A 23611-nucleotide genomic window follows, 5' to 3' on the forward strand; every position below is an offset into this window, starting at 1 on the left:
CGCTGATTGCTTTGTGCGAGTCAAACTCGCATCATTGTGCTAAGAAATTATCAGTATGTATCCATTCCAATTTTTCACCTAATCACATCGTATCGCTCGAGTATTTCCGGTAATATTGACACTTCTTGACAGTGCCCGCCTGCCCTGCCCTGCCCTGCCCTGCCCTGCCCTGCCCTGCCCTGAGGCGCCCTGCCGTATTCTGCCCTGCCGTACCCTACCGTGCCGTGCCCTGACCCGCTTCACCCGCCGCAGGAGGAACCGGAGAGCAAGCGGTTCTTCAGCTCGCCGGCCGTCTCGCTGCCGCTGCGCGACTCCCACCACCACCGCACCAACTCACTGAGCCCCGCGCGAGCCGGCCGCTGCGGCCGCCCCAGGTCTGTCAGCGGGCCTTTCGTCGCCGGGGGGGGGGGGGGGGGGCTGTCTCCCCGGAGGCGGGCGAGACATGTGTGTACATTTGTGTACATGTGCTTGTGTGAGTGTGTGCACGTGGCCCAAATGGTTCGGTGAGCGGCCCGTATCCCCTGGGATGTTGTTTTCGCACCGGGTCGTGGCATGCTCTCCCACCTGTGTTGGCAGTAGCTGCAGCGCGCCGCCCGGCCTGCCGCCGTCCGTCGGCGGCTCGGACGGCCGGCGCGGGCGGCGCGCTGGCGGACGCGTCAGCCTCGGTCAAGTGCACGTGTCTGATGGATGTGTGCACCGCTCGGGGAGACGTGGGAATGGGTGGCGGATGGTGCCGCCGCCGAGTGCTCGCGCCGGCCGCTGACAACCGCGCGCGCCGCGCCCTCCGTGCGGCAGGTGACGCGCCTGCCGCCGCTGAAGCTGCGCATCTCGCGCGACAAGGACACCGGCGACCTGACGGCAGTCAGCGGGCCGCCGGCGGAGAGCGGCGGCGGCGGCGGCGGGCGGCGGCGGCGGCGGCGGCGGCGGCGGCGGCGGCGGCGGCGGCTGGCGGAGGAGGCGGAGGAGGCGGAGGACACCGCAGGAGGCGGCCGCCGCCCGCCCCGGCCGCGCCCCACCCGCCCAAGGCGGCCAGGTACTGACTCGGTCCGACGCCCACGGAACTGGCGGCCGCGGGTGGAAGCGGCTCCTTTGGGACGGAGGGATCTGCAGGGCTTTGCTTTCGTGGTCGACTAAGGCTCCTCAAGCGCCCGTGACAATGTCGGCAGCGGTGTTGAGCTGTCGTCGTTTTCCCCTCGTCCCAATCGAGCAATCCGTTGATTTGCTGTCGTGAAGGAAGATTGTTGTGTGGTGTTGAAGAAGACACGGTCCGTTAACATCAGATCGCGCGGAATGGTATGTGACTTCCGATGCGCCGAAGCCTGGGAGCTAAGAACCGAACCGAATCGGGCATCATTACGTCCGCTTCATTAATCCGGTCTACGTGCGCGAAACCGTCGGAGTATGTACGCGAAACCATCTATCATCGGCTTTTCCGTGGACCGTGGTAGTACCGGGTACACCGGGCTCAGTTCTCTCCCGAGCTTTCAAAGTGTGCGCTAACCAGAGTATAGCACTTTATACATTGTGTTGCCATGACTATGTGGTCATAGCCATAGGTCATGTTCGTCGTCCTGTTTTTGAGGGGACCGCGACGCACGTTGTCGAGCGTCCTTTTATGTGGTGTCAGCAACCGCGGAGGTCATATAAGTGCTCAGGGGCCATGACTGCTGGGATGCGATCCCGGCGTTCCGCGTGGGAGCAGCCACTCAGTCATTTCGCGTCCTTCTCCACCGTCCAGAGCGTGCCGTACGTCACGTCACGTGCATGTGTGTCATGACGTACGTCACGTGCCGCGTGCGCCGTGCACGCACGGCACGCGATCGACGCGGCTGACGGGCGCCTGCCTGACGCCGTTGCCGCGCGCCGTCAGGTACGAGCCGCCGGCGGCGCGCAACGCCGTCCCCGCCGGCCCGGCCGGAGGAGGAGCCGACAGAGGGGCGGGCCGTGCGCCGCACACGGCGCGCCGCCTGCGCTTGAGGGCCCGCGAGCGCGTGGCCAAGACGGTGCAAGTACGGCGACGACGAGGGACGACGAGCAGCTGGCGGCGCTGGCGGCGCCGGCGCGCGGCAGGAGGACGCAGCGGCGGCGCGGATCGTCCACCAGCGAGCCGGTCGCTGCCGTTCCGGCGCCGGTGCCGGAGGGCGTCGCCCGCCGTCCTCGCCGGCGGTGCAGGGCGAGGCGGCGTCGCCAGCCGCCGCCTCCCCCGCCGCTTCTCCCCGCTGCCTCCCCTGCTGCCTCCCCTCTTGCCGGGTCCCCCGATGCCTCCCCTGCTGCCTCCCCTGCTGGGTCCCCTCCTGCCGCCTCCCCCGCTGCCTCTCCGGGCCTTGTCAACAATCAAGTCGTGGAGCGAGTCACCGAGCCGGCCGCCCCGGTCCCGGCCCCGGCCCCCGGCCCCGGCCCCGGCGCCGGCACCGGCACCGGCACCGGCACCAGCCCCGGCGTCAGCCCCGACCCCGGCCTCCGGTCCCGGCCCCGGCCTTGGCTCCAGCCCCAGCCCCAGCCCCAGCCCCAGCCCCAGCACCAGCCCCAGCACCAGCCCAGCACCAGCTCCGGTGCCGGCAGCCGAGGCGGCCTCGGAGCCGGTGAACCTGAGCACGCGCCGCCCGCCGGCCGACCTGGAGCGCCAGCTCAGCTCGCTGTTCGGCGAGCCGGCCGCCGCCGGCAACGGCGTGTTGGACAGCGTCGCCGAGCCGCAGCCGGAGCCTCAGCCGGAGCCGGCGCCCGGGCCGGAACCGGAGCCCACCTCCAGGGTCTACCGCAAAGGTTAGTCCGCGCCGCCCGTGGGGCGCAGGCCGTGTTGTCGCGGGATGCAGTGTCATGCGGGAGGTGCGCTGTGCGGCGTCACGGCGTGGTGTATGGTACCTACGTGCTGTGTCGCGTGTACGATGGACAACTACGCGATAAGGTATTCTCAGGTATGTTGGTGTGCGTGCTAGTTTGATCATGCACGCACGATCATTCGGACGTGGTCACGCATGGAAGTGGCCAGCCCTCAGTGGGACAGAATTTCCCAGAACCCGCTGACGCATTCCCAGAACCCGCTGACGCATTCCCAGAACATTCCCAGAACCCGCTGACAACATTCCCAGAACCCGCTGACACATTCCCAGAACCCGCTGACACATTCCCAGAACCCGTTGTCGCTAAAAACCGAGCGCGATTGGTGCCTGACGGTGTTGCCGTTGTTTTTGCAGGGATGATGAACGCGACGTACACGATGTTATGATCTGAAAATGCGGGATGAGTGATAGTAATGACGATAATGCGTGCATCTCACTTGCGGTTGTTCAGTTTCAGGAATTTCTTCTCCCTTTTGGTCAGAGACGTCGCACTTCTTCACCCTGGCCATGTGCACAAAATGCCCTCAGACGGTGACACGGCCCTGCGACTCCAGTCATCACACTGGCACGGCAGCCAGTGTCAACCACCGGAAAGGATGACAGGCTGCCGGAGGGGCAGGGGCGGGACGCGGGCAGCCTCCCGAGTGACTCCGGGGGTGCGCCTCGCAGGTATCAAGGACCTGGGCCGGTACCAGCGGACGCAGGCGAGCGGCGCCAGCCCACAGCGGTACGCCGACCTGGAGACGCAGCTGGAGCTGCTGGAGACGGGCAGGCCGCAGGAGCGTGAGACGACGCGGCTGGAGCGGCGGCCGGCCGGCCAGCGGCAGACGGCGCAGCCGCGCCAGCAGCAGCAGCCGCCGCAGCCGCAGCCGCAGCAGCAGCCGCAGCAGCAGCCGCAGCAGCAGCCGCAGCAGCAGCAGCAGCAGGAGACGCCGCCGCTGGAGCAGGAGCGCGAGGAGCCGCCTCGGGAACGGGAGACGGCAGCACCGCCGCTGGTCCGCGCCAGCACGGAGCCCGGTGAGTGGCGCAGGCGGCGCGGATGATACGAGAGCACGGAGTCGTTCGGGGCGCGGGTTACAAGGTGGTAATAACACTTCGGTGAGAAAACGACGACTGAAAAAGAGAAAAAGGCTTAGATGGAGGATGTTCAAGGGAAACGTGCTTTGTTGTTGTTTGGATCTCATACCCCTTGTTTTTATGGTTTTTTCTTTGTTTGCCAAATGCCGAAACAACGGTTAACCCATCGGAACTCACCGTTGGGCGAGTGTTGGCCGCGTCTCTGAGTCAGTGTCTGTCAAAGCTAGTACTGTCTGAATCGATGTCTGTCTCCGAATCTATCTGTCTCTTAATTTGAGTTTCTCCGAGGCAGTGTCTGTGTCTGAATCAGTAGTGGTTCCGAGCCAGGGTCCTGTGCCTGAATCAGTAGTGTTTCCGAGCCAGTGTCTGTGTCTGAATCAGCAGTGTTTCTGAGCGATTGTCTGTGTCTGAATCCTGTATGGAATGTTTCCGAGCCAGTGTCTATGTCTGAATCAGTAATGTTTCTGAGCAAGTGTCTGTGTCTGAATCAGTAGTGTTTCCGAGCCAGTGTCTGTGTCTGGATCATTGGTGTTTCTGAGCCATTGTCTGTGTCTGAATCAGTAATTTTCCGAGTCTGTGTCTGTGTCTGAATCAGTAGTGTTTCTGAGCCAGTGTCTGTGTCTGAATCAGCAGTGCGTCTGGGCCATTGTCTGTGTCTGAATCAGTAATGTTTCCGAGTCATTGTCTGTGTCTGAATCAGTATTGTTTCTGAGCCAGTGTCTGTGTCTAAATCAGCAGTGCTTCTGAGCCATTGCCTGTGTCTGAATCAGTAATGTTTTCGAGTCAGTGCCTGTGTCTGAATCAGTGATGTTTCCTAGTCAGTGTCTGTGTTCTGAATCAGTAATGTTTCCGAGTTAGTGTCTGTGTCTGTGTCTGAATCAGTAATGTTTCCGAGTCAGTGTCTGTGTCTGAATCAGTAATGTTTCTGAGTGAGTGTCTGTGTCTGTGTCTGAATCAGTAATGTTTCCGAGTCAGTGTCAGTGTCTGTGTCTGTGTCTGAATCAGGTAGTGTTTCTGAACCAGTGTCGCTCCCACCGGCCGTCGCGTCCGTGTGTCGGGACACCACGCCGGCTCCTCTGTCGGTCCTGACCTGACCTGCGTGCCGCTGCAGTGGAGCTGACCTCGGCCCTGAGGAGCTCTCGGTCCACCGCGGGCGCCGCCGCCGCCTCGGCCAAGGTGCGTACGCTGGGGGGTGGCCGCGCGCCCCTTCGTGGAGCTGCTTGCTCTCGGTTGACTCGGCTTAAGCTACGAGGAGCCTGTCACGTGTTCCCAAAACCCATCGTCCAGGTTGTACGGCTCCGGTTTGTGGGATAATTTTGCCACGACCGTGTCCAGCGAGACAGGACTGTGGGGATCGGCTGTTTCTTCTGAGCCAGTGTCTGTGTCCGAATCAGTAGTGTCTCCGTGCCAGTGTCTGAGTCAGTGTCCGTGTACAGCGCTGTGAGACGGCCGCCTCGCGCCGGGTCGACCCCTGCTGACACCTAATCACACCCTTGTCCAGTTGTCCAGTCTAGTCCAGTCTTGTCTAGAGCGGGCCGCGAGTTCATCCTAGACCGCCGAACCGCGGATACGGCACGCGGTGATGGATTCGGCGGGACAGAGTCGGTGACCGACGATTGTGGGTTCGATCCTCGGTCATGGAACTTTTAGTCGGTGTGGTGCGCTGGAGACTTTGTGTAGGACTGGTAAATAGCATAGCAGTTATACGTCACTTCTGGCTTAAGTGTGCATTTATGTTGTTCAAGGCGGCCATTCCACGACTGGTGCGCGGTGTGACCACACCAAAGTCGGTCATTTGGCAGAAATCCCCCGAAGGGTGCGCAGTCTGGCGGGTGCGGGTGCAGGGCGGCACCCATGGCGGCGTCTCTGCGCGGCCCTCACCCACCTTGGCTTCGGGGAGGGGTCAGAGCGGTGTTCAGTCAGCCTGACCTTGACTTCCCGGCCGCCATGCTATCGGTGACCTTCAGCGTGGCAGGCGGCGAACGGACGCGCTCGCGGCGTGCCTACGGACGGGACTCGGCCTCGATGTGAAGTGGTGGACGGACGTTTTTTGCACTTTGCGCGTCTTTGTCTCGCCCCTCCGCCTCGGTGCGTGGTTGGTCTCGCCCATTGCCATGCTTCGCTCTCGCTGATGTCGCTGCTGCCATCTGTCTCGATACGTGTATTTTCTCCCGTTAGCGATAGTGATTGTTTCGTTGCGATAGTGGGCTGGTAGGTTAGTAAGATAGTAATGGTTAGTAGGATATTCGGTGATAATAAGGTAGGTTATTGCAGTGGTGCATAGGATATGCAGTTACATGACGGTACGAGCCACAAACGGCACACGCCGATCTCTTAAATCGTGATATATTTCACCGAATTCATTTACGACCACGTCACCATCACGCATATCACATGTCATCCGTTTCTCCTGGACATCAGTCCATTGCCGCGTTCACGCCATTCAGTTACATCAGGAAGCCACCAGGGGCACAGCGGGAGGCCACTTCATGCATTAGGCAGCCACCAGGGGCGCGCCTGGCGCGCTTTCCGGGCACCTCCGGGAGCGGCGGCGCGCTCTGGTGGTCGCCTCTGATCTCGCCGCCGTCGTTGCCGGCTGACGTTCGCGCGAGCTGGCGTCGTGCCCTTCCGCGCAACACATCCTGTGCGCTGCCGCCTCGTCGGCACCCTCCGCTCCGCTCGTCGGCGCCCTCCGCTCCGCTCGTCGGCGCCCTCCGCTCCGCTCGTTGGCGCCCTCCGCTCCGCTCGTCGGCGCCCTCCGCTCCGCTCGTCGGCGCCCTCCGCTCCGCTCGTCGGCGCCCCCGCTCCGCCCTCAGGCTGTCCCTCTGAACGTCTGCGTTGCACTCTGTGTCGCTGATCCGCATGGTGATGCGGAGCTGGTCGTCGGCGAACTCGCGGATGATCTCGGTGGTACGGCCGTTCTGCACGGCCCGCTCGGTGAGCACAGCGCCCTGGCGGGTGACCACGCTGCGCACCTCCTTGCCGTCGACGGCGCGGCGGAAGCGGTGCGGCACGCCCAGGTCGAACTCGCGCACGGTGGAGCGTGCGGCCATCGCCTGGTCGAAGCGCCAGTGGTCGCCGACGACGGACACGGCGATGGTGGGCTGGGCGGAGCGGGCCACCAGCCGCGTCAGCAGACCGATGCCCAGCGCCAGCATGCAGGCGTTGGTGTTGTGCGAGGCGGCCAGCGCGTACGTGCCGCCGAGCTGCGGCATCGGGGCGACCTGCTCCATCGCTGATTGGCTGCTGGGGGTGGGCGGCGAGGGTGGCGGTGCGGTGCGAGCTGCTCGGGAGCGGCGCGTGCGGCAAGGGCGGGCGCTGGCGGCGGTGTGGCGGCCCGCGGGACCGTGCTATCGGCGTCGCCTCGGCGGCTGCCGCGGGAGGCCTTGTCCGCGGCGTGGAGACGGCGCTGGACGACGTCTCACTATCGACGCCCGCCGGCCCCGGTCGGTTTTTTGTCGGGGCGGTAATCTGCGGACAGACGGACCGGCGCGAGGCACCCTCGCGAACTCGCTCGGTCGTGTTCTAGAGGCCAGGTGTAGTCGCTCGAACATGGCGGGAGAGGAAAGACTGAAGACGCTGGGGGATGATTCCGCGCCTGGTGCCTGTGCGTGGAGCACGGGCCCATGCTTGGCCAGTACTTGTCAAGCTGCCAATTAAAGGGTGTGCCCGCGCGGTGTGCGTGTAGTCACGTGAGGTCTGTGATCGTCTCTTCCAGGTGTTTTTCGGTACTCACCGTTGTTATTGTCGCGATGGTTGGCTCGGTACCCATCACCTCGAGCATATAGGCTGTTATTGACTCGTACCGCTTCGCCGCCGGCATCCATTTTGTGATGTTGGCGTTCCAAGAAGTCTCCTAAGAACATGCGTGCAGGAAATCCCATCAGTGCTCAGTCCAGTTGCCTTCTTGCAGCGGTATCCGTCTTCATCTCTAGCCCCTGTTCGGGCGCAAAGTGGCCACAATAGTTGGCGCGTGCTAAAGCCCCCATCATCATCGTCAACCGGGCGTCGTTACTGATGAGCTCCCATGGCTTGGGAGGCCCATGCGGGTTGATGCAGCCTTGGAGTCCCACCCCCACTGCTTTCCGTCGCGATCCTCATATGTCGTTTTATGGCATCGTACCCTTTGTAGGCACCGCTGATCCTGTTGATTCAAAGGGAATGTTTTACATCTGAAGATTTTGAAATAAGCATCAGATATGATGAAACAAGCTCACTGGTAACTATTGGTGTACTTTAAGTGGAAAAGACTGCTCTAGACAGCTTAATTTCTCTCCTCAGTAAACGCGCTCCTCAATGCGCCTTGGTTTTATTACGCCATCGTACCTTGCACAACTTTGATTGAGAGCCAGTTGACGGCTATTTTACGTGGAAGTGGCGCTGGTGAAAGCCAGATATGAACGCCTCGACACTTATATTTTTGTTGGCCTTGATCGTAGCCCGGCTTATGAAATTGTAGGATTTGGTTGACGTTATGACGTCATGAATGTCAAGATGACTTTGAAGGACTCCTATATACCTTCCCTTTTCGTGGGCATGTATCTCAAAACATAGAAAAGTTGAGGTCTTAAGAAGGGCAGGATTGTGAACAGCACCGAAGGCTCTTTAAAATGGCTATTTTAGCTCAAACCCCCACATCAATGTGGAGCACTCCTTTAAACGTTTGCATCCGAGAACTTTCACTGGTTTTCCGCCCGTTAAACTGTTTGTGCAGGAAGACGATTTGAGTCTTGCTGCGACGGCATCCTCCCGCTGGTCTCAAGTGCACTTCGCCGATAAAGAAAGGTCAGAACCTCGCTGCAGAAAACACTGGCCTTGGTTTACTGGACGGGCGTGATACTGCGTCAGGTGTTCAGATGTTACAAGCGCTTGTTAATGACCGCGCAGGGACGTCCCCCCGTCCCCGGACGTGCCGATGCAGGGTGGCCGTGTCGTCCGGCTGCCGACGCGGTCCATGTGTACCCGGTGTTGCCGTTGACCGCCGCCGCCGCCGCCGCCGCCAGGGTCCGCCGGCATCGGCCGCCGAGCCGCGCAAGGGCTCCATCTTCAAGTCGCGCACGGGTCAGGGCCGCTCGGCCCGGGCCCGCTACAACCACCGCTGGACGGACGACGGCGACGAGGCCGGCCGGCCGCCGGTGGCAGCAGCCGCCGCCGCCGCGCCCGCCGCGGGTAAGTGCCCGCCCCCGCCGCCGCCGCTGGGGGTGGCAGCGGTCCCGGACGTGATGCCGACCCGGGGCGACGTGCAGGGGGGAGGGGGGGGGGGGGGGGTGGTAAGATGCGCGCGCTCGCGATTGCGTTGTTGTCTCCCGTTGTGGCGTGGCCGGCCCCCACCGCCGGTGTGGGCCCCAGCACGGTTTAGGGAGCGTGGTGTGTGCCGTGATATTGTCTCCGTGCATTCGTGCTTCAGGCCGTTGAGCGGCGCCCCCTGCCCGCCCCGTGCGTGTCCGGTGGTTGTGTCATCCCGAAGCGTGTCGCTTCTCCCCTCGCTTCGCCTCTGTCACACTACAAAGAGTACCGACAGTTCGTCGCCTGCCATTCCGCCCGGAGCGCGTCCCTTCCACCAGTTTTCTTTTTATCTTTTTTATTTTCCCTTTTATCCCTTCACTAGCTCTCGGCCCTCTCCGCTTTTCCGTTCCTTTCCGACTGCACGTTCGTGTCCGCCCCGATCGACTCCCCTGAGTGCGCCACTGCGTCGCTTTCCCCTCCCCTGAGCGCGCCCCTGCGTCTGACCCGTCGCCGGCCGACGCGGCGGCAGATTCGGCGCCTGCGCGCTCGGCACTGGACTTCGCCGAGGAGGAGCCGGGCGCGGCGGCCGGGCCGGGCCCGCTCAGCGGCCGCCTCACGCGGGTCAGCACCTGGCACGGCGCCGACCCCAACGACACCGGCGAGCACGTGACCAGCGTCAAGTGCCACCGCAGTGCCAAGGAGGTGGGTCACGTGGCGGCGGTGGCAGCGCCGGCGCGGCTGGCTAGTGGGCGAGTGCCTGGACCGGTCCTGAGGAAAGGCGGAGAGGCTGTGGGGATGCTAATGTTTGGGCAGGGGCGGAATAGGGACAGGAGCGGACGTAGACCTGTCTCAAGGACATAAGCTTTGCACAACCGCGCGGTCGAAGTGCCCGAAAGCCCCAATAACCATATCTCTTAAATGAGGCGGTTGGGGTACACCGGGCTTCTGGCTGCTCGTACAGCACCCGTAGACCGTATATTGCGGGAGAAGTGTATCGGCCACTAGCAGACAGGTGTTTGGGCGTCACACAGGGGGCAGGCGCGGCCCGTCCCGCACGAAGCAGCTACCGCGTCAAATGCTCTCATTGGTTTGATAGCTGGCATTGTCCGATAGCTAGCGCTCTAATTGGTTCGAAAGCGAGCGTTGTGCGGTAGCTAGCGCTTTGATTGGTCCGATGGCTAGCGTTATGATTGGTCCGATAGCTAGCGCTGTGCGATAACCAGCGCTCTGATTGGTCCACTAACCGGCGCTGTGTGGCGTGTCGGCAGTATTACACGGTGATCCAGAATGTGAAGAAAGCCTACCAGATCCAGGAGTTCGGCGAGTTCCAGGAGTACAACGACGACATCGAATACATCATGGACGCCCTGCAGCCTACCAACAGCGTGTCCACGAGGTGAGGCGCGGGTCGCCTGGGTCACGACCCGAGGTCAGACGGGTCACCTGGTCACGAGGCCAGCTGGCAGCGATGCTGTTGAAAGGTGCTCCGATGGGTTGCGGCGACGCACTCATCATGTCGGCATACAAACCACCATGGGATACTTGTATGTCGTGGCTTGCCGGGATGCATCCTCTGAGGCTGCGCGCTGGGACACAGCGGGTCCCAGTCATCCGGGCAGCTCTGAGAGCAGAGTTCTCCTGACCGTGTGGGCTCTTGACTCCATGTTCCCTAGGCCTCGGGTGAGCCGGGGCCAGTGCCCCGCAGCCGGAGATACTCCCCGGTCGTCATGTTCTCCTGCCCTGGATCCCTAGTACTGCCCTTGGGCGTTCCGCCATCCGGTGAGCCTGGACGTGCTGAGGCCCTAACGATGCCGCTCTTAACATGCTGTGATGCTGATGCTGCCACTGTGGCGGTGTCTGGGGTTGCAGGGTGCTCTCTCCGCAGGGTCCCAGTCAGCCGCGGCCTGTCGCTCCCAGTGGTCCCCCCCCCCTTCCCCGCGGTGTCTGGGACTGCAGGCTGCTCCCTCCGCAGGGTCCCAGTCAGCCGCGGCCTGTCGCTCCCAGTGGTCCCCCCCCCCCCTTCCCCGCGGTGTCTGGGGCTGCAGGCTGCTCCCTCCGCAGGGTCCCGGTCAGCCGCGGCCTGTCGCCCCCAGTGGTCACCCCCCCCCCCTCCCCCGCGGCGTCTGTGTCCGCAGTCCCCGCGTCACCCGTCTTCCCGGTCCTCTACCTCTCGATGCTGTGATAATGATGATGAGGTGATGGTGATGATGATGGTAGCGATGATAATATGCTTCCGTTAATGGTGATGACGACGATGATGATGATGATGACGATGATGGCAGCCATGGCGATGATGATCATGATGATGGTGGTGGTGATGATGACGATGACGATGATGTGACCTTGCCGTCGCCACCGTGCGCTCTCTGACCGCCGTCTGGGCCGCCGCCTGCCGCCAGGTGTCTGTCGGCCACCCGCCTGGCCGGCAAGTGTATGGCGGCGGCGTTCCGGATGCACCTGCGCGCGCACGGCACGGTGACGCGCTTCTTCGCGGCGCTGGCCGACGCGCCGTCCGACCCCAGCCTCTCGCTCTGCACGTCGGCCGTCATGTTCATCCTCAGCGAGGACCAGCTCAACATGGATCTGGACAAGTGAGGTCTCCTGCGGGAGGGAGGGGGGCGTGCGTGATGGGGATATGCGAAGCTGGCATGGGCGGGCTGAGGGAGGAGCGGGCGGGACAAGGAAGTGGACTGAGGTGAAGTTGAAATTAACAGTAAAGTTGATTTGAGTCGATGACTTGACTTGAAACAGCTGTGTCAGCGGAGCGCTGCTGCGGGTGGGGTGGGGTGGGGGGGGGGGGACGCGTACAGACTCAGTCGACACGCGTGTCGACTGAGTCTGTACGCGTCAGGAGCACTGGCGGTCACCTGAGCGTCGCAGGCAGACAGCGTGACCCGGCCGCTGCCCCGGGGCGATCGGCCTCCTGACCCGCCACCGTCTGCGGACGGCGTGACCCGGCCGCTGCCCCCGGGGCGAGTCGCCGCCTGACCGCCACCGTCTGCGGACGGCGTGACCCGACCGCTGCCCCCGGGGCGATCGGCCCCCTGACCCGCCACCGTCTGCGGACGGCGTGACCCGACCGCTGCCCCTGGGGTGATCGGCCGCCTGACCCGCCAACCGTCTGCGCTCGGCAGGAGCAGCCTGGAGCTGATGCTGAGCCTGCTCGACTCGGACGCCACCGCGCCGTCGCCCGAGTCGGCCGAGTCCAACGGCGAGCTGTGCAAGAACCGCGCCAAGGTAGCGTCGTCGCAGCCGGGGCCGGCGCGCGCTCTCAGGCCGGCGCGCGGCCGGGCCCGGCGCGCGACCTCAGGCCGGCGCGCGGCCGGGGCCGGCGCGCGGCCGGGGCCGGCGCACGCTCTCAGGCCGGCGCGCGGCCGGGCCTACGCGTTGCGTTGCGATGCCGTTTTGGGTTTCATTCAATCTTTGAGTGAAGGAAGTCGTGGCACGGGCAGGCAGCGGTGGTGGAGTCGCACATATGGTGGTGACGTTCCATCGTTATTATCTCGCTTGGCTGTGGAATCGCTAGGCTCCATCTGTGGCCTGGGCCCCGGATGCAGCAGGCTGTGGCCAAGGTCAGTCCGGAGGGACCGAGGTAATGTTGCTGATGGCACGCCTCTATTCAGACCGTCGTCATGTTTAATAGCAAGCAGGGGCAAAGGAACGGGCAGCACCGGTGTGATCACGGGGCGTAGAGCCCGCGTGGCGTCCTCCCCGCGTATGCCCCCTTCCCCTTCCGTGACGTCGCCGTCGAGCGCCAGTGCGGACGGCCCTGTGACCGCTCCCCGCCGCCCTCCGCTCCGGCTCCCCGGCTGACCTGGCGCGCGGCGCAGGTGCGGGAGCTGTGCGCCCAGCTGCAACGGCAGGGCCAGGCCAAGCAGCTGAACCTGGACACCATCACGGCCGGCCACCTCTCCATGGAAACGCTGCTCAGCCTCACCTCTCAGCGCGCCGGCGCCTGGTTCAAGGTGCGAGGCCGGAGGCCGAGGCCCGCCGCCGCCGCCGCCGCCGCCGCCGCCGGGGGCCGTGCTTGGTGTCGTGCCATGCGATGAGTGTGACGCCTGGCCGGCAATGGCTCGGTGGCGTGACGTCACTGCAGTGCAGTGGCGGTGTGACGTCACCGGTTAGCGGATTGAAAGTCGGCACGGCGGCGCGGCTTCGGCGCTTCGGTGTGGTTGTCGCGATCCAAACGGCCTCAAGCGCGCTAGGCGTGACTGGTGGGGACGAGTGCCGACATCTCACGCCCAAGAGTGTGTTGATGCCCTCGTTTGTGCAGCGCGCCTGGGCGAACGGCAGCGCCTGTTGCGCTGCCGTTCTTTAAACGCGGACGTGTGACACGCATTCGGCACGCGCCGCGCCGGCCCCTCGCCGCTGCGTCGTGTCCTCCCTCGCCCTGCCCATCCCCCTCCCACCATCCGCTCTCCTGTTCATGTCGCGACGCGTGCAGTGTCGCCGGCGGTCGCCGCCGCGGTGGCCGAGGTCACCGAGCTTCAGCCGCCGGTGGGAGGTGGAGCTGGTCCGCCCGCCCCGCCGCCACGCTCAGCTGACGCGTCCCCCGGTGTCGCTGTTGTCCTCAGGAGGAGCTGCGCGCTCTGGGCGGCGTGGATCGGCTGATGGGCACCGTCTCGGACAGCCTGCGCTGTCTGCGCCAGACGGACGAGCTGCGCAGACAGCGCGACACCATCGCGCGCGTCAGCAGGTGTCTGCGCGTCGTTGAGAACGTAAGTGAGAGCGTTGAGAACGTGAGTGAGAACGATGAGAACGTGAGTGGAATGTTGAGAACATTGAGAGCGTGCGTGTGACCGTAGAGAGGGTGAGTGAGAACGTTAAGGGCGTGAGTGACGTCCGACGCCGGATCGGTGTCGCCTCAGATGCGCGCGGACCGATGTCATGGCAGGCTGGCGTGGTGTCTCCGCCAAGCATACTGGCGTGCCGGTGTATGCTTTATGTTCCATGGTGGTGCCCTATTAAAGGATGGCGAGTGACCCTCCCGAACAGCCTCTGAAACGGCAGGTTTATGTCTGAGCAGGGCAGCCGTGTGGGCTTTGCTCTGTCGACCGATCGAGCGCATTGGGACGGCGCTGTCGGTTAAGGTCTTGTGTGCTGCTTGCCGACGGGCCTCCGGCGCCTGCCGGGCTGTGGCCCGTCGTTGTCCGACGCAAACACTGCGCGCCAGGCCATTACTGATGCACTGTACGAGCGTTTCGATGCCCCCCCCCCCCCCCCGCCGGGACCCCTTCGGGCGTCCCGGCGACCGTCCCCGCCCCCGTGTGACGCTCCGTGACGCTCCGTGACGCCAGGTGACGAGTCGTAACGAGGAGAACCAGCGGCACGTGCTGCAGTGCGGCGGCGGCGCCGGCCTGGCCACGCTCAGCGAGCTGTTCCAGCTGGCCGAGCGCGAGCTGGCCGACTGCACGCCGGCAGACTGCGAGGTTGGTGCGGACGGACGGGGCCGGTGCGGCGGGGTGGGCGGGTCACTGTCGGCGGGGTGGGCGGGCCACTGTCGGCGGACGGACGGGGCCGGTACGGCGGGGTGGGCGGGTCACTGTCGGCGGGTGGGCGGGCACTGTCGGTGAGGTGGGCGGGCACTGTCGGTGGGTGGCGGGCCACTGTCGGCGGACGGACGGGGCCGGTACGGCGGGGTGGCGGGCACTGTCGTGAGGTGGGCGGGCCACTGTCGGCGGACGGACGGGGGTACGGCGGGGTGGCCGGGCCACTGTCGTCAGGGTGGGCGGGTCACTGTCGGCGGGGTGGGCGGGCCACTGTCGGCGGGGTGGCCGGGCCACTGTCGGCAGGGTGGGCGGGTCACTGTCGGCGGGGGAGGCTGGTGCGCGGACGGTGGGTGTTGGGTGGGCGTGAGCGGGGCGGGGCTGTGACCCAGGACGTACGGATCATATATACGATGATGGTCGGGGTTTTGTGAGCGCATTGGCGACTTGGTCATTTCGCGTGGATCGCGGTCGCTGCCATGTGTTTGGGTGAAGTGGAAGCTTTGCAGATCGGTGGGTGTGCTGGGGTCAGACAGGTAAACCGGCTGTGATGTTAGAGCATGTAAGCCGGCTGTAAGAGCAGGGCCAGAGCGCACTTGCGTTACGTCAACCGTGACGCAACGGTCGGCCTGGGTGACGTGACGCGGACGTGACGTGATGCGGGCTGACCGGACGTCTGGGTCTGGGTCAGCGGCAGAGTGGTCTGGGGCACCGGGTCCCTGGCGGACGCTCAAGCACCCAGCGCCCGGCGCGGCCCCGCGGCGGCTGGGGCTGCTGCCGCCGGCGCTCGGTCGCCTTCAGGATAGCGTAGCTATGACGTTGATACATAGCGGTGGGATAACGGATAACAGAATAAAGTAACGGACGAACGAAGGTCTGGTCGTCACCGATGACGCGGTCGTTGCCCACACGGCTAATGTCTGTGCTATTTTTAGAACACGTCCGTTGTGAGCGCGTCTGTTGCCGTGGCCGCGGCGCCACGCTCTGTCGGCGCCCGAAAGCGGTTGGCTGGCGCGGCCGTCTGCGGCGCGGTGCCATCCACCCCGCCTCACAGCCCGCTCCCGCACCCGTCCGGCAGGAGGCGGACGGCGCCGCGCGCGTGCTGCTCGAGATGACGGACACCCTGATGAAGGTGCTGGTCAACCTGTCGGCGGCGTCGGCGGCGCGCGGCGCGCCGGCCGCGTCGGCGGGCGCGCCGCTGCTCGGCGCGCAGCCGGGCCTGTTCGCCGCCATCCTGCACGCGGTGCTGCGGCTGCCGGACCGGCTGCCCGAGCACCGCCAGTTCGACCTGCTGCTGCTCTCCATGTACCTGCTGATGAACGTGACCGAGAGCAGCGCCGAGAACCGGCGCCGCCTGGTGGCCGCCGCCGCGCCGCCGCGACCGGGGCGGATCATCGAAGGTGCGCCGCGAGCGTGCGGGAGTGGGGGGTGCAGGGCGCCGCCGCTGTGGTGATATGGCGGGAGTGCCGCCAGTGCAGGCTGTGAGCACGGCCCGCAGCGCAGGAGGATTTGGCGGTATCCGGTACTCATGTATGCCGTGTATATGGTGTGGCAGCAGCGACGCGAACAAATAGTACCAACTTGTGTAGAAGATTTAGAATAGGAGTGATGATCGGAGTATTGGTAGTGGTGACCTGACCCTGAGCGGGGCCTGACTCCGAACCTGACCCGAACCGACCATTAACCGATTCTGAACCGACCCTGACCTGACCCGACCTGACCCAACCGCGACCTGACCCGACCCTGACCATGACTTGATCCGACCTGACCATGACTTGATCCGACCTGACCCTGACCCGGATTTGACCCTGATCCCGGCTTCACCCCGGCCCTGTCCCGCCCCGACCCTGAACCCGCCCCTGACCTTGACCCCGCTCTGACCCCGACCTGACCCGGCCCGCAGTGTCGACCGGCTCGGCCGTCTCGGAGCTGCTGCAGATGTTCTACCGGCTGGTGGCGCTGGCCTCGGAGGTGGAGACCCACACGGACCGCATTCTGGACGGCTCGGTGCCGGCAGCGCCGGCGCCGGGCGCGCACGCAGACAGCGGCCCGCAGCCGGACGCCGGCGAGGTCACCGCCACGGCGCGTGAGTGCAGGCGCGAGGCAGGCGCGAGGGAGGCGCGGGCGCCGGCCGCTGGCGCCGGCCGGCGGCGCGCCGCGCTCGAGCGCGATGGCTGACCGCGCCCGTGGTGGACGGGTGCGGCGGCTGCGCTGGCGCTGGTGGCTAAGCGATGGGGAACTCTGACACAAGGGGCGAAGGGGGGGAATGGGGATAAAGTAGGACTGTGGAGATGGGTGATGGGCCGGGGTGAGCTGTCCGCGGCTCTCAAACCCTTCGTAACAAGAGGTGGATCGTGATACACGGAAACGTTCGCCAAACAATGTTGTTTTTGTTTTGCCGGCGGATTTTTTTTGGGATAGGCCTATAGCATGGTGAACCATCAGCCCGCCTACAAACGTGGGCAGTTTGACGTCATACAAGCTCGCGGCGAACAGTTCCTGTCCAGAATCCCAGAATATTTAATCATTCATCGGTCTAAATGTTATTCGCGTCCTTATCGGTTCGTAAAGTTTCGGTTTAAAATGTACAAGTATCCGTTGGTGCGCTACGTTTTGGTCTGAAAGAGTTCCGCATTCGTTTCGTGTGTTCCGCACCTGTTTGGGTCTCCGGCCCTCTGATGGGTGCAAAGTACTTCTGTGTTGAAGCGCGTCGTCACTCGATTGGTGGGCGTGCTGCTGCCGCTCAAAATCCGGCCTCCTGATTGGCGCGCCGCGGCGCTGGCTGCCTCTGATTGGCCGTATGTGCCGTGCTCCGACAGTGATCCAGAAGGCCGGCCACCACATGGAGAAGACGGTGATCGCTGCCTACATCGGCGTCCTGGTCGGCCATCTCGCCATGGATAACATGGTACGTCGCTGATCAACGGCTTTGGCTTCATGATCGGCGCCGGCATGGCCATGATCACCCGCTAGTGGGGCCTGAAAAGCCCCACGTTTGTTGGTGTTTTGTATTTGAACAAGCAATGATGAATCGAGGGGCATGACTGGGCTCAGTGATGAATGTTGCATGTACTATAGCATAAGTTACTGAACAAAGAACCCGTTGCAGATATTGTAGAGTGCAACATTTTGCAAAGTTTTGGACCTAGCCACAATCGTTACAATCACACAATGTATGTGAATACATGAACTCCATCAAGCGCCAGCATTTTCGCCCACTGTTTGGAAACCTCTCGCGTATGACACCCCCTCCCCGTCAGTCCCTCCCCACCCCACCACGCCAATGACGCCCCCTCCCCGCCGGTGACGCCCCCCGCCGGTGACGCCCCCTCCCCGCCGGTCGGGCCCTCTCCCCGTCCGTGACGCCCCCCACCCCGCCGGTGGCGCGATCTCCCCTCCCGTAACGCCCCCCGCCGGTGACGCTCCTTCCCCACCGGTGACGCGCTCGCCCCGCCGGTGGCGCGATCTCCCCTCCCGTGACGCCCCCCGCCGGTGACGCCCCCTCCCCGCCGGTGACTGCAGGAGTTCGAGTCGCTGGTGCGGGCGCAGCTCAAGGACGGTCGCTTCACCGACGTGGTGGAGGTGCTTCACAAGCTGCTCAGTTTCATGGACCTCACAAACACGGTACGTACTCTCCCACTGGCGGCACCGACCGCTGGGCTGGCGCGCGCACATGCGCACCCTGTGTGTGCGACTGAGGCGCGCGGGCGGCGAGCGGCCCAGCGCACGCGAACGGCTCCACGTGTGTGGAAGTTCCCGGGATGAGAGCCGCTGTAGGAGGGGCGCGGTGCTCACTATTGGTGCTGCAGTTCGTGGTGGTCACAAGTATGGGTGATTTAGCGTGGCATTTGCGCCTCGATTAGCAGCCACGTTTGCACTTTGTGATTTATGTGAAAATCCTGTCAAATGTAATGCCAGTTTTGCCGGTAATTATATGACGGGTTTTGTGTCGTCATTTAGCGGATTAAATGCGTGTTATCTCACTCACGTGACCCCCGTCCGCTGCCGCCAGGGCTGGCTGGAGTTGCTGATCCCATGTGACCTGGCGTAACCCCTTGTGACCCTGTGTGACCTGCCATCCGCCACGGCCGGGGTCGGTCGGGGAGGCTGAACCCGTGTGACCCTGTGTGACCCCGCGTGACCTGCCGTCCGCCGCCGCCAGGGCCGGCCGGAGACGCTGCATGAGATGCGCATCATGCGACGCATCATCGACTTCATGACGCGCGCCGACAACCCCGCCGGCGGCCCGGCCGGCACCGGCGCCGGTGGCGCCCTCTCCAGCGACCTGGCCGGCGTGCTGGACATGTCTCTCTAGCGGCCGGCGGCGCGGCGCCGCGCGCCATCCAGCGCGGGTCGCTGACGAGCCCGAGAGCTCTGCCAAGTTGTGTGGGAGTTGCTGTCCGGTGTGGGGTGCTGTGTGACGACGCGCCGCTGTCGTGTGAACGTGTCGGTGTGCTGGTGTGAACGGACGGGACTCCCCAGGCCGGCGGCCCGTCCGGCCCTGCGCGCGCCCCCCGCGGCCGCAGGCGCCTCAGCGAGGGCCGGCGCCGGCCGTGCCTCAGCAGGGGCCGGCGCCGGCCGCGCCTCAGCAGGGGCCGGCGCCGGTCGCGCTGCGCCTGCTTGCCCTCTCCGCGCGCGCCTGAGCGGCCTTCTCAGGACGGACGGTTTGGTGTCGCGCTCTGTCTCGCAGCGGCGCGGGAGGGTCTCCTCCCCCAGCGCCCGCGCCGCCCGCGCTGGCCCGGCGTCTGACGGCGAGCCTGACCGGCGCTCCGCCGCGGAGTCCGGGCCTGGCCAGCCCGCAGCTGACTGGGTTTCGGTGAGATGCCTGCTGACCCCGGGGCGGGCTGGCTGTTCGCCGGCGCCGCTGGGCCCGCTCGTGTGCCCGCAGTACGCGCGTCACTCGCCCCGCCGGCCAGCCGGGCGGAGCGCACTGGAGCCATGCCACGCTGTTCACCGGCATGTCGTCGGTGATCTGCACGAGCTCGGACAGTGCTTCCTCCATAATCTCGCCGCCCAGCACCCCACCGCCGGTGCGACCGCCGGGTCCCAGTCGCAGGGTATCCCCTCCACCCCCGCCCCACCGTTCCGTCGAGGCACGTGTGCGACGCCAGGCGCCTGACACGTGCGTGCGACGCTCGCCCCGACCGCAAGCCGTCCCGGCCCGCGTGAAGACTAGCGGGCTTCTAGCTAGGGTACCTCAGGTGCGAGACGCCGCCGACGCCACCGTCGGGGTCGGTACGCGGACCGCCCCAGGCGTCTGGGTGGGCCCTAGACTGCGCAGACCGACGGTGATGCCGCCCTGCGGACGGGCGTGAAACTCTGGTTCGCGCCGCCGCCGCTGCGGGTCGCACCGTTTCGTTTGTGATCTCCGTATTTGTGGGTACAATGTCCTCGGTCCGCGTGTCCAACTGGGCCGGGGATCCTCCGTTTCAGGAGACACGCGACTCTGTACATATCTTCGCCGAACTCGTACATTGTGCGCGGCGCCAGTTCCGTTTTTACCCGTTTTCATCGGCTCTGTTGGGCGACCGTTCATGCTCTTCGGCTGCGTGCGCAGGCGCATATGGGTCCGGCGGTTCAGGTCGGGCGCGCGCCGGTCGCGTTCTCTGCAAATCGCTGCTGGCGACGCCTGGTGGTGTGTTTTGGTACTGACGCTGCCAGCGGCCGCCGTGTCGTGTCGCTGCAGACCACCTTCCAGTTATTATTTATATGTTATGTAGTGGAAAAACTCACCACGTGCTCCTGTGCAAATTGTGAATACATTTTACGTCGACGCGGCGGTTTCGTCACACGTGCGGTGTCCGCGCTGAAGGCGATATCAGCGAACGCGTGGAGACGTAGGTCTACCGCCCGGACGCCTTATCCGGCCGCCGTGGCAATGAAACGTCGGGTGCTTCTGGATAACGAGAGGCTCAATAACTGATTACGGGTTTTTGGGGTGAATGAAGAATGGCTGACTAGCTGACAATCTTGCGGGAATGAAGAGGTCAATCGAAAAATGAGGGATTCCTCTCCCCGCAGTTCCCTGGAGGAGTTGCTTAAAGTACTTCGTCGAGGTGTCCCGGAGGTCTGAAGCTGAAGTCACCCATTTCTGTGCCGTTTGCGGTCCGATCCTGCCGGCGAGGCCGACGGTGGTCCGATCTTAGCGACGGGCCCTGGCCGACGGGGTCTGGCAGGCAGTCGGCAGTGGCTGACCGGGGCCGACCGGCCGTCGGCAGTGGCTGACCGGGGCCGACCGGCTGTCGGCAGTGGCTGACCGGGGCCGACCGGCTGTCGGCAGTGGCTGACCGGGGTCGGTCTGTAGTCGGCGGTGGCTGACCGGGGCCGGCCGGCAGTCGGCGGTGGCTGACCGGGGCCGGCCGGCAGTCGGCGGTGGCTGACCGGGGCCGGCCGGCAGTCGGTGGTCTGCACCTCCCGCGATACGATCGGACGGCGGCGCAAAAAGGCGGCCCTTCGTGTCCGGTGTGAATGGCTCTCACCTTCGGAGCTATTTCCCGCCCCTCGGAGGTCGCCCTGTGAGGCGTCCGACAGTGTCCGGCACTGGCCTCCCACCCGGTGAGCGCCTCGCCATCGGGGACACCCTCGGCCCAATCGCAGAGGGCTGACTAGGCAGAGCACCTCTGTGAACGCCATAAAAAACCCGTGATGAGGAAAAGCCCCACATCGGTGTGGAGGCCGCTTCCTCTCGTGTGGAATCGCGCGCGTGGTAATTTGGCGTGTGCTATTAAGCATATGGCCACTGACGGCAATTTCAAGAAGAGCTTAGCGGCGTTAATCGCAGGCATCTGGCCGGCCTTGAACGTCCGCTGATCCCCTACCCCTCCAGAAGTGGAGCGAGGGGCGTGGCTCGGCCCCAGGTGGTGTAATCTGGGCCGCGTTACCACGACGGCTCGGAGCATCCAGGGCCATCCGACGCTGCATGGTGCGCCGGGATCGGCGGCCAACTCGCGGCCAACTTCCTGTTGTCGTGCGCACAAGGCTTGCATCTGGCATCCCGCGCCTTTCATGGTGGTGTCTGTTCACGTCTTCGTTGCCACGTCGGCCCGAAGCCGTAGGTAAGCAGGAGGTCCTACAGCGTGACTCGTACTTTGGTGATATGCTTCTGTGAGCTTTGCTTTGAAGTTGCTCTTCTTTGAAGCGGCCGAAACTTGGTACAAACATGTTCCATGTGTCGGAGCGTGTTTTTCAATATTTCCGTGAACGCGCAATACAACAGCGGGCCAAATCGGGCTGACCTGTTGAGTTCGAGTGTTAAGTCAACTGGCAAGAACTTACAGCCCACCTGACAGTCGCATTTACTCAGCCACTTTTTCGCACATCATCCAAAAAGAGGTAGCGAAGGCCCAGGGAGTATTTACTTCACTTGGTTCAAAGACCACGCAAACACCCCGTCAAGTGTACTGAACGAAACGCGAACATAATGTCACGTGTAATGCAACCTTCCCAAACGAGCTAATAACCACCCGCATCCCTTTTGCTACTCCGTGATGCGACGAAGCGACGGATGGCAAATATCACAGCACACTCAGACCGCAATAAACTCTGGTACTAAATATTTACTAAACTCTGGTAAAAAAACTCTGGTACTAAATAGGTAAATATTCGGACTGACTCGTGACGTGACCACGTGACAACAAAGGGCCGGTAGAGGGGCGCCTTCCCTTGTTCAATGCCCCCGCGTGTTGAATTCCCCCGAGTTGAACGCTGGCTGAAGTGCCGCATAAACCGTGCACGTACGTAAATAAAGTTAACATCTCTCCACGCTGAATCTAACCACAGACCGAGGGCGGGTTGCCTGGCCAGTCCTGGGATCCGATTTTGCTGCTGCTTTCGTACGAAGGGGCTTACTGGAAACAATTTTGCGAATTGCCGCACGGCGAAACCTAATCGCTTCAGGACATGCGGCAGAAGCGGGGGAGTGCAGCGGCATTCGTCGTCGTGGCTGCGACACGTTCTCGGCGTCAAGATCAAGGGAAACCAAATGAAATCAGCGAACAAAGCGTCAGTGTCGAACTTCGAGGTCCAGAGGCTCCTGCTGACATCAGCATCAGCAAAAAACAATGCTGCAAAGGCTGCATGACATTCCACGAGTCATGGTTGATGGACTACAGACAATGATGTCCACATGACGCAGACCGAGGAGACCAATCCTAATGCCGGTGATATGTCTCGGTGCGAGCGCGCGAACCCTGCTGCTGCGCTCAACGCTGAGGGACTCCTGGTCAAGCCATCGACGAAAAAGCACGAAATATCCAAGCTTATTCTGTTTGCCACGCTTCGCTCTCTTTTCATGATATGTCCAATCAGTCCTTGCTCGGTTTTCTAGAGACGATTTGCGTTTGATTCCCCACTGATGTGGTGTGAAATGCTAGCGGTGACATGTGGCATCATGCCAGTGGTAACATGTGACGGCATGTCAGCGGTGACATGTGATGCCATGCAAGCGGTGGTATGTGATGCCATGGGGCACCATGTCCGTGGTGACATGTGATACCATGCCAGCAGTGTCACGGGATACCATGCGGCACTATGTCATCGATGACATGTGATACCATGTGGTACCATGTCAGCGGTGACATGTCACGCCATGTCAGCGGTGACATGTCACGCCATGTAAGCAGTGATCTGTCTCTTTCCTGGAGAAGACGTGTTTTCTGGCCGTTATCTTCTGTTTTTTCTTCAGGTCACGGCAGAGGATTTATTCGGACCCGATCCACACCTTGTCGGGTAACCGTAATCTGACCAGGGTGACCGCAGGACCTACAACAGCCGAGGTTCGGGCTACTCTGCTGTATCTCCCGACCACGCGCATACCTCTCTCAACCCACAATGTCTCCCGGCATGGCCTACATGGTGTGTGATCTGTCCGGTGGATTCGATAACTGATGCTGATGATAACTGATAATATATACTGATGATAACTGATAACTGATAACTGGAGGGTAGACATGGTAGACAAATCGATCACTGGCGTTCTCATGT

General features: G+C 63.4%; 3 protein-coding genes across 3 annotated transcripts in view; 2 read left to right on the forward strand and 1 right to left on the reverse strand.

The window, feature by feature from the left end:
• Nucleotides 1-1175, forward strand: part of LOC119105547 (protein wings apart-like) — a 10796-nt gene extending 9621 nt beyond the window's left edge. Inside the window, exons 10-11 of the mRNA XM_037229042.1 lie at nt 796-861; nt 1167-1175. Coding sequence (XP_037084937.1) covers nt 796-861; nt 1167-1175 — 75 coding nt within the window. The remainder of the gene's footprint in view (nt 1-795; nt 862-1166) is intronic.
• Nucleotides 1176-5708: 4533 nt separating this feature from the next.
• On the reverse strand, nt 5709-7150 carry LOC119105656 (fatty acid-binding protein-like). The gene is made up of 2 exons (XM_037229153.1): nt 6762-7150; nt 5709-5742 (listed from the first exon to the last, which is right to left on the reverse strand). The coding sequence occupies exons 1-2, from the start codon at nt 7148-7150 to the stop codon at nt 5709-5711; spliced, it is 423 nt and encodes a 140-aa protein (XP_037085048.1).
• Nucleotides 7151-7469: 319 nt separating this feature from the next.
• LOC119105742 (protein wings apart-like) lies at nt 7470-19149 on the forward strand. Its single transcript, XM_037229270.1, has 14 exons — nt 7470-7524; nt 9673-9845; nt 10412-10539; nt 11543-11734; nt 12278-12380; nt 12974-13108; nt 13718-13861; nt 14441-14572; nt 15708-15791; nt 15843-16029; nt 16533-16715; nt 17449-17537; nt 18152-18253; nt 18792-19149. Exons 1-14 carry the CDS (start codon nt 7470-7472, stop codon nt 18942-18944), a joined length of 1860 nt encoding a protein of 619 aa, XP_037085165.1. The 3' UTR covers nt 18945-19149.
• Nucleotides 19150-23611: the final 4462 nt, after the last annotated feature.

Source organism: Pollicipes pollicipes, unplaced genomic scaffold, assembly GCF_011947565.3.
Source record: "Pollicipes pollicipes isolate AB1234 unplaced genomic scaffold, Ppol_2.1 Scaffold_1600;HRSCAF=1878_pilon_pilon_pilon, whole genome shotgun sequence".
NCBI classification, from domain to species: Eukaryota; Metazoa; Arthropoda; class Thecostraca; order Pollicipedomorpha; family Pollicipedidae; genus Pollicipes; species Pollicipes pollicipes.

Excerpts from the sequence above, each read along its gene's own strand:
- LOC119105656 (XM_037229153.1), bottom strand. The coding sequence starts at position 7,150 with ATGGAGCAGGTCGCCCCGATGCCGCAGCTCGGCGGCACGTACGCGCTG. Across the intron at positions 5,743-6,761 it reads ATGCGGATCAGCGACACAGA|ACTGCGCACCCTTCGGGGGA; the intron begins GTGCAACGCAGA and ends CGCACCCGCCAG.
- LOC119105742 (XM_037229270.1), top strand. The coding sequence starts at position 7,470 with ATGGCGGGAGAGGAAAGACTGAAGACGCTGGGGGATGATTCCGCGCCT. Across the intron at positions 7,525-9,672 it reads TGATTCCGCGCCTGGTGCCT|ATTCGGCGCCTGCGCGCTCG; the intron begins GTGCGTGGAGCA and ends ACGCGGCGGCAG. Across the intron at positions 13,862-14,440 it reads GTCTGCGCGTCGTTGAGAAC|GTGACGAGTCGTAACGAGGA; the intron begins GTAAGTGAGAGC and ends CCGTGACGCCAG.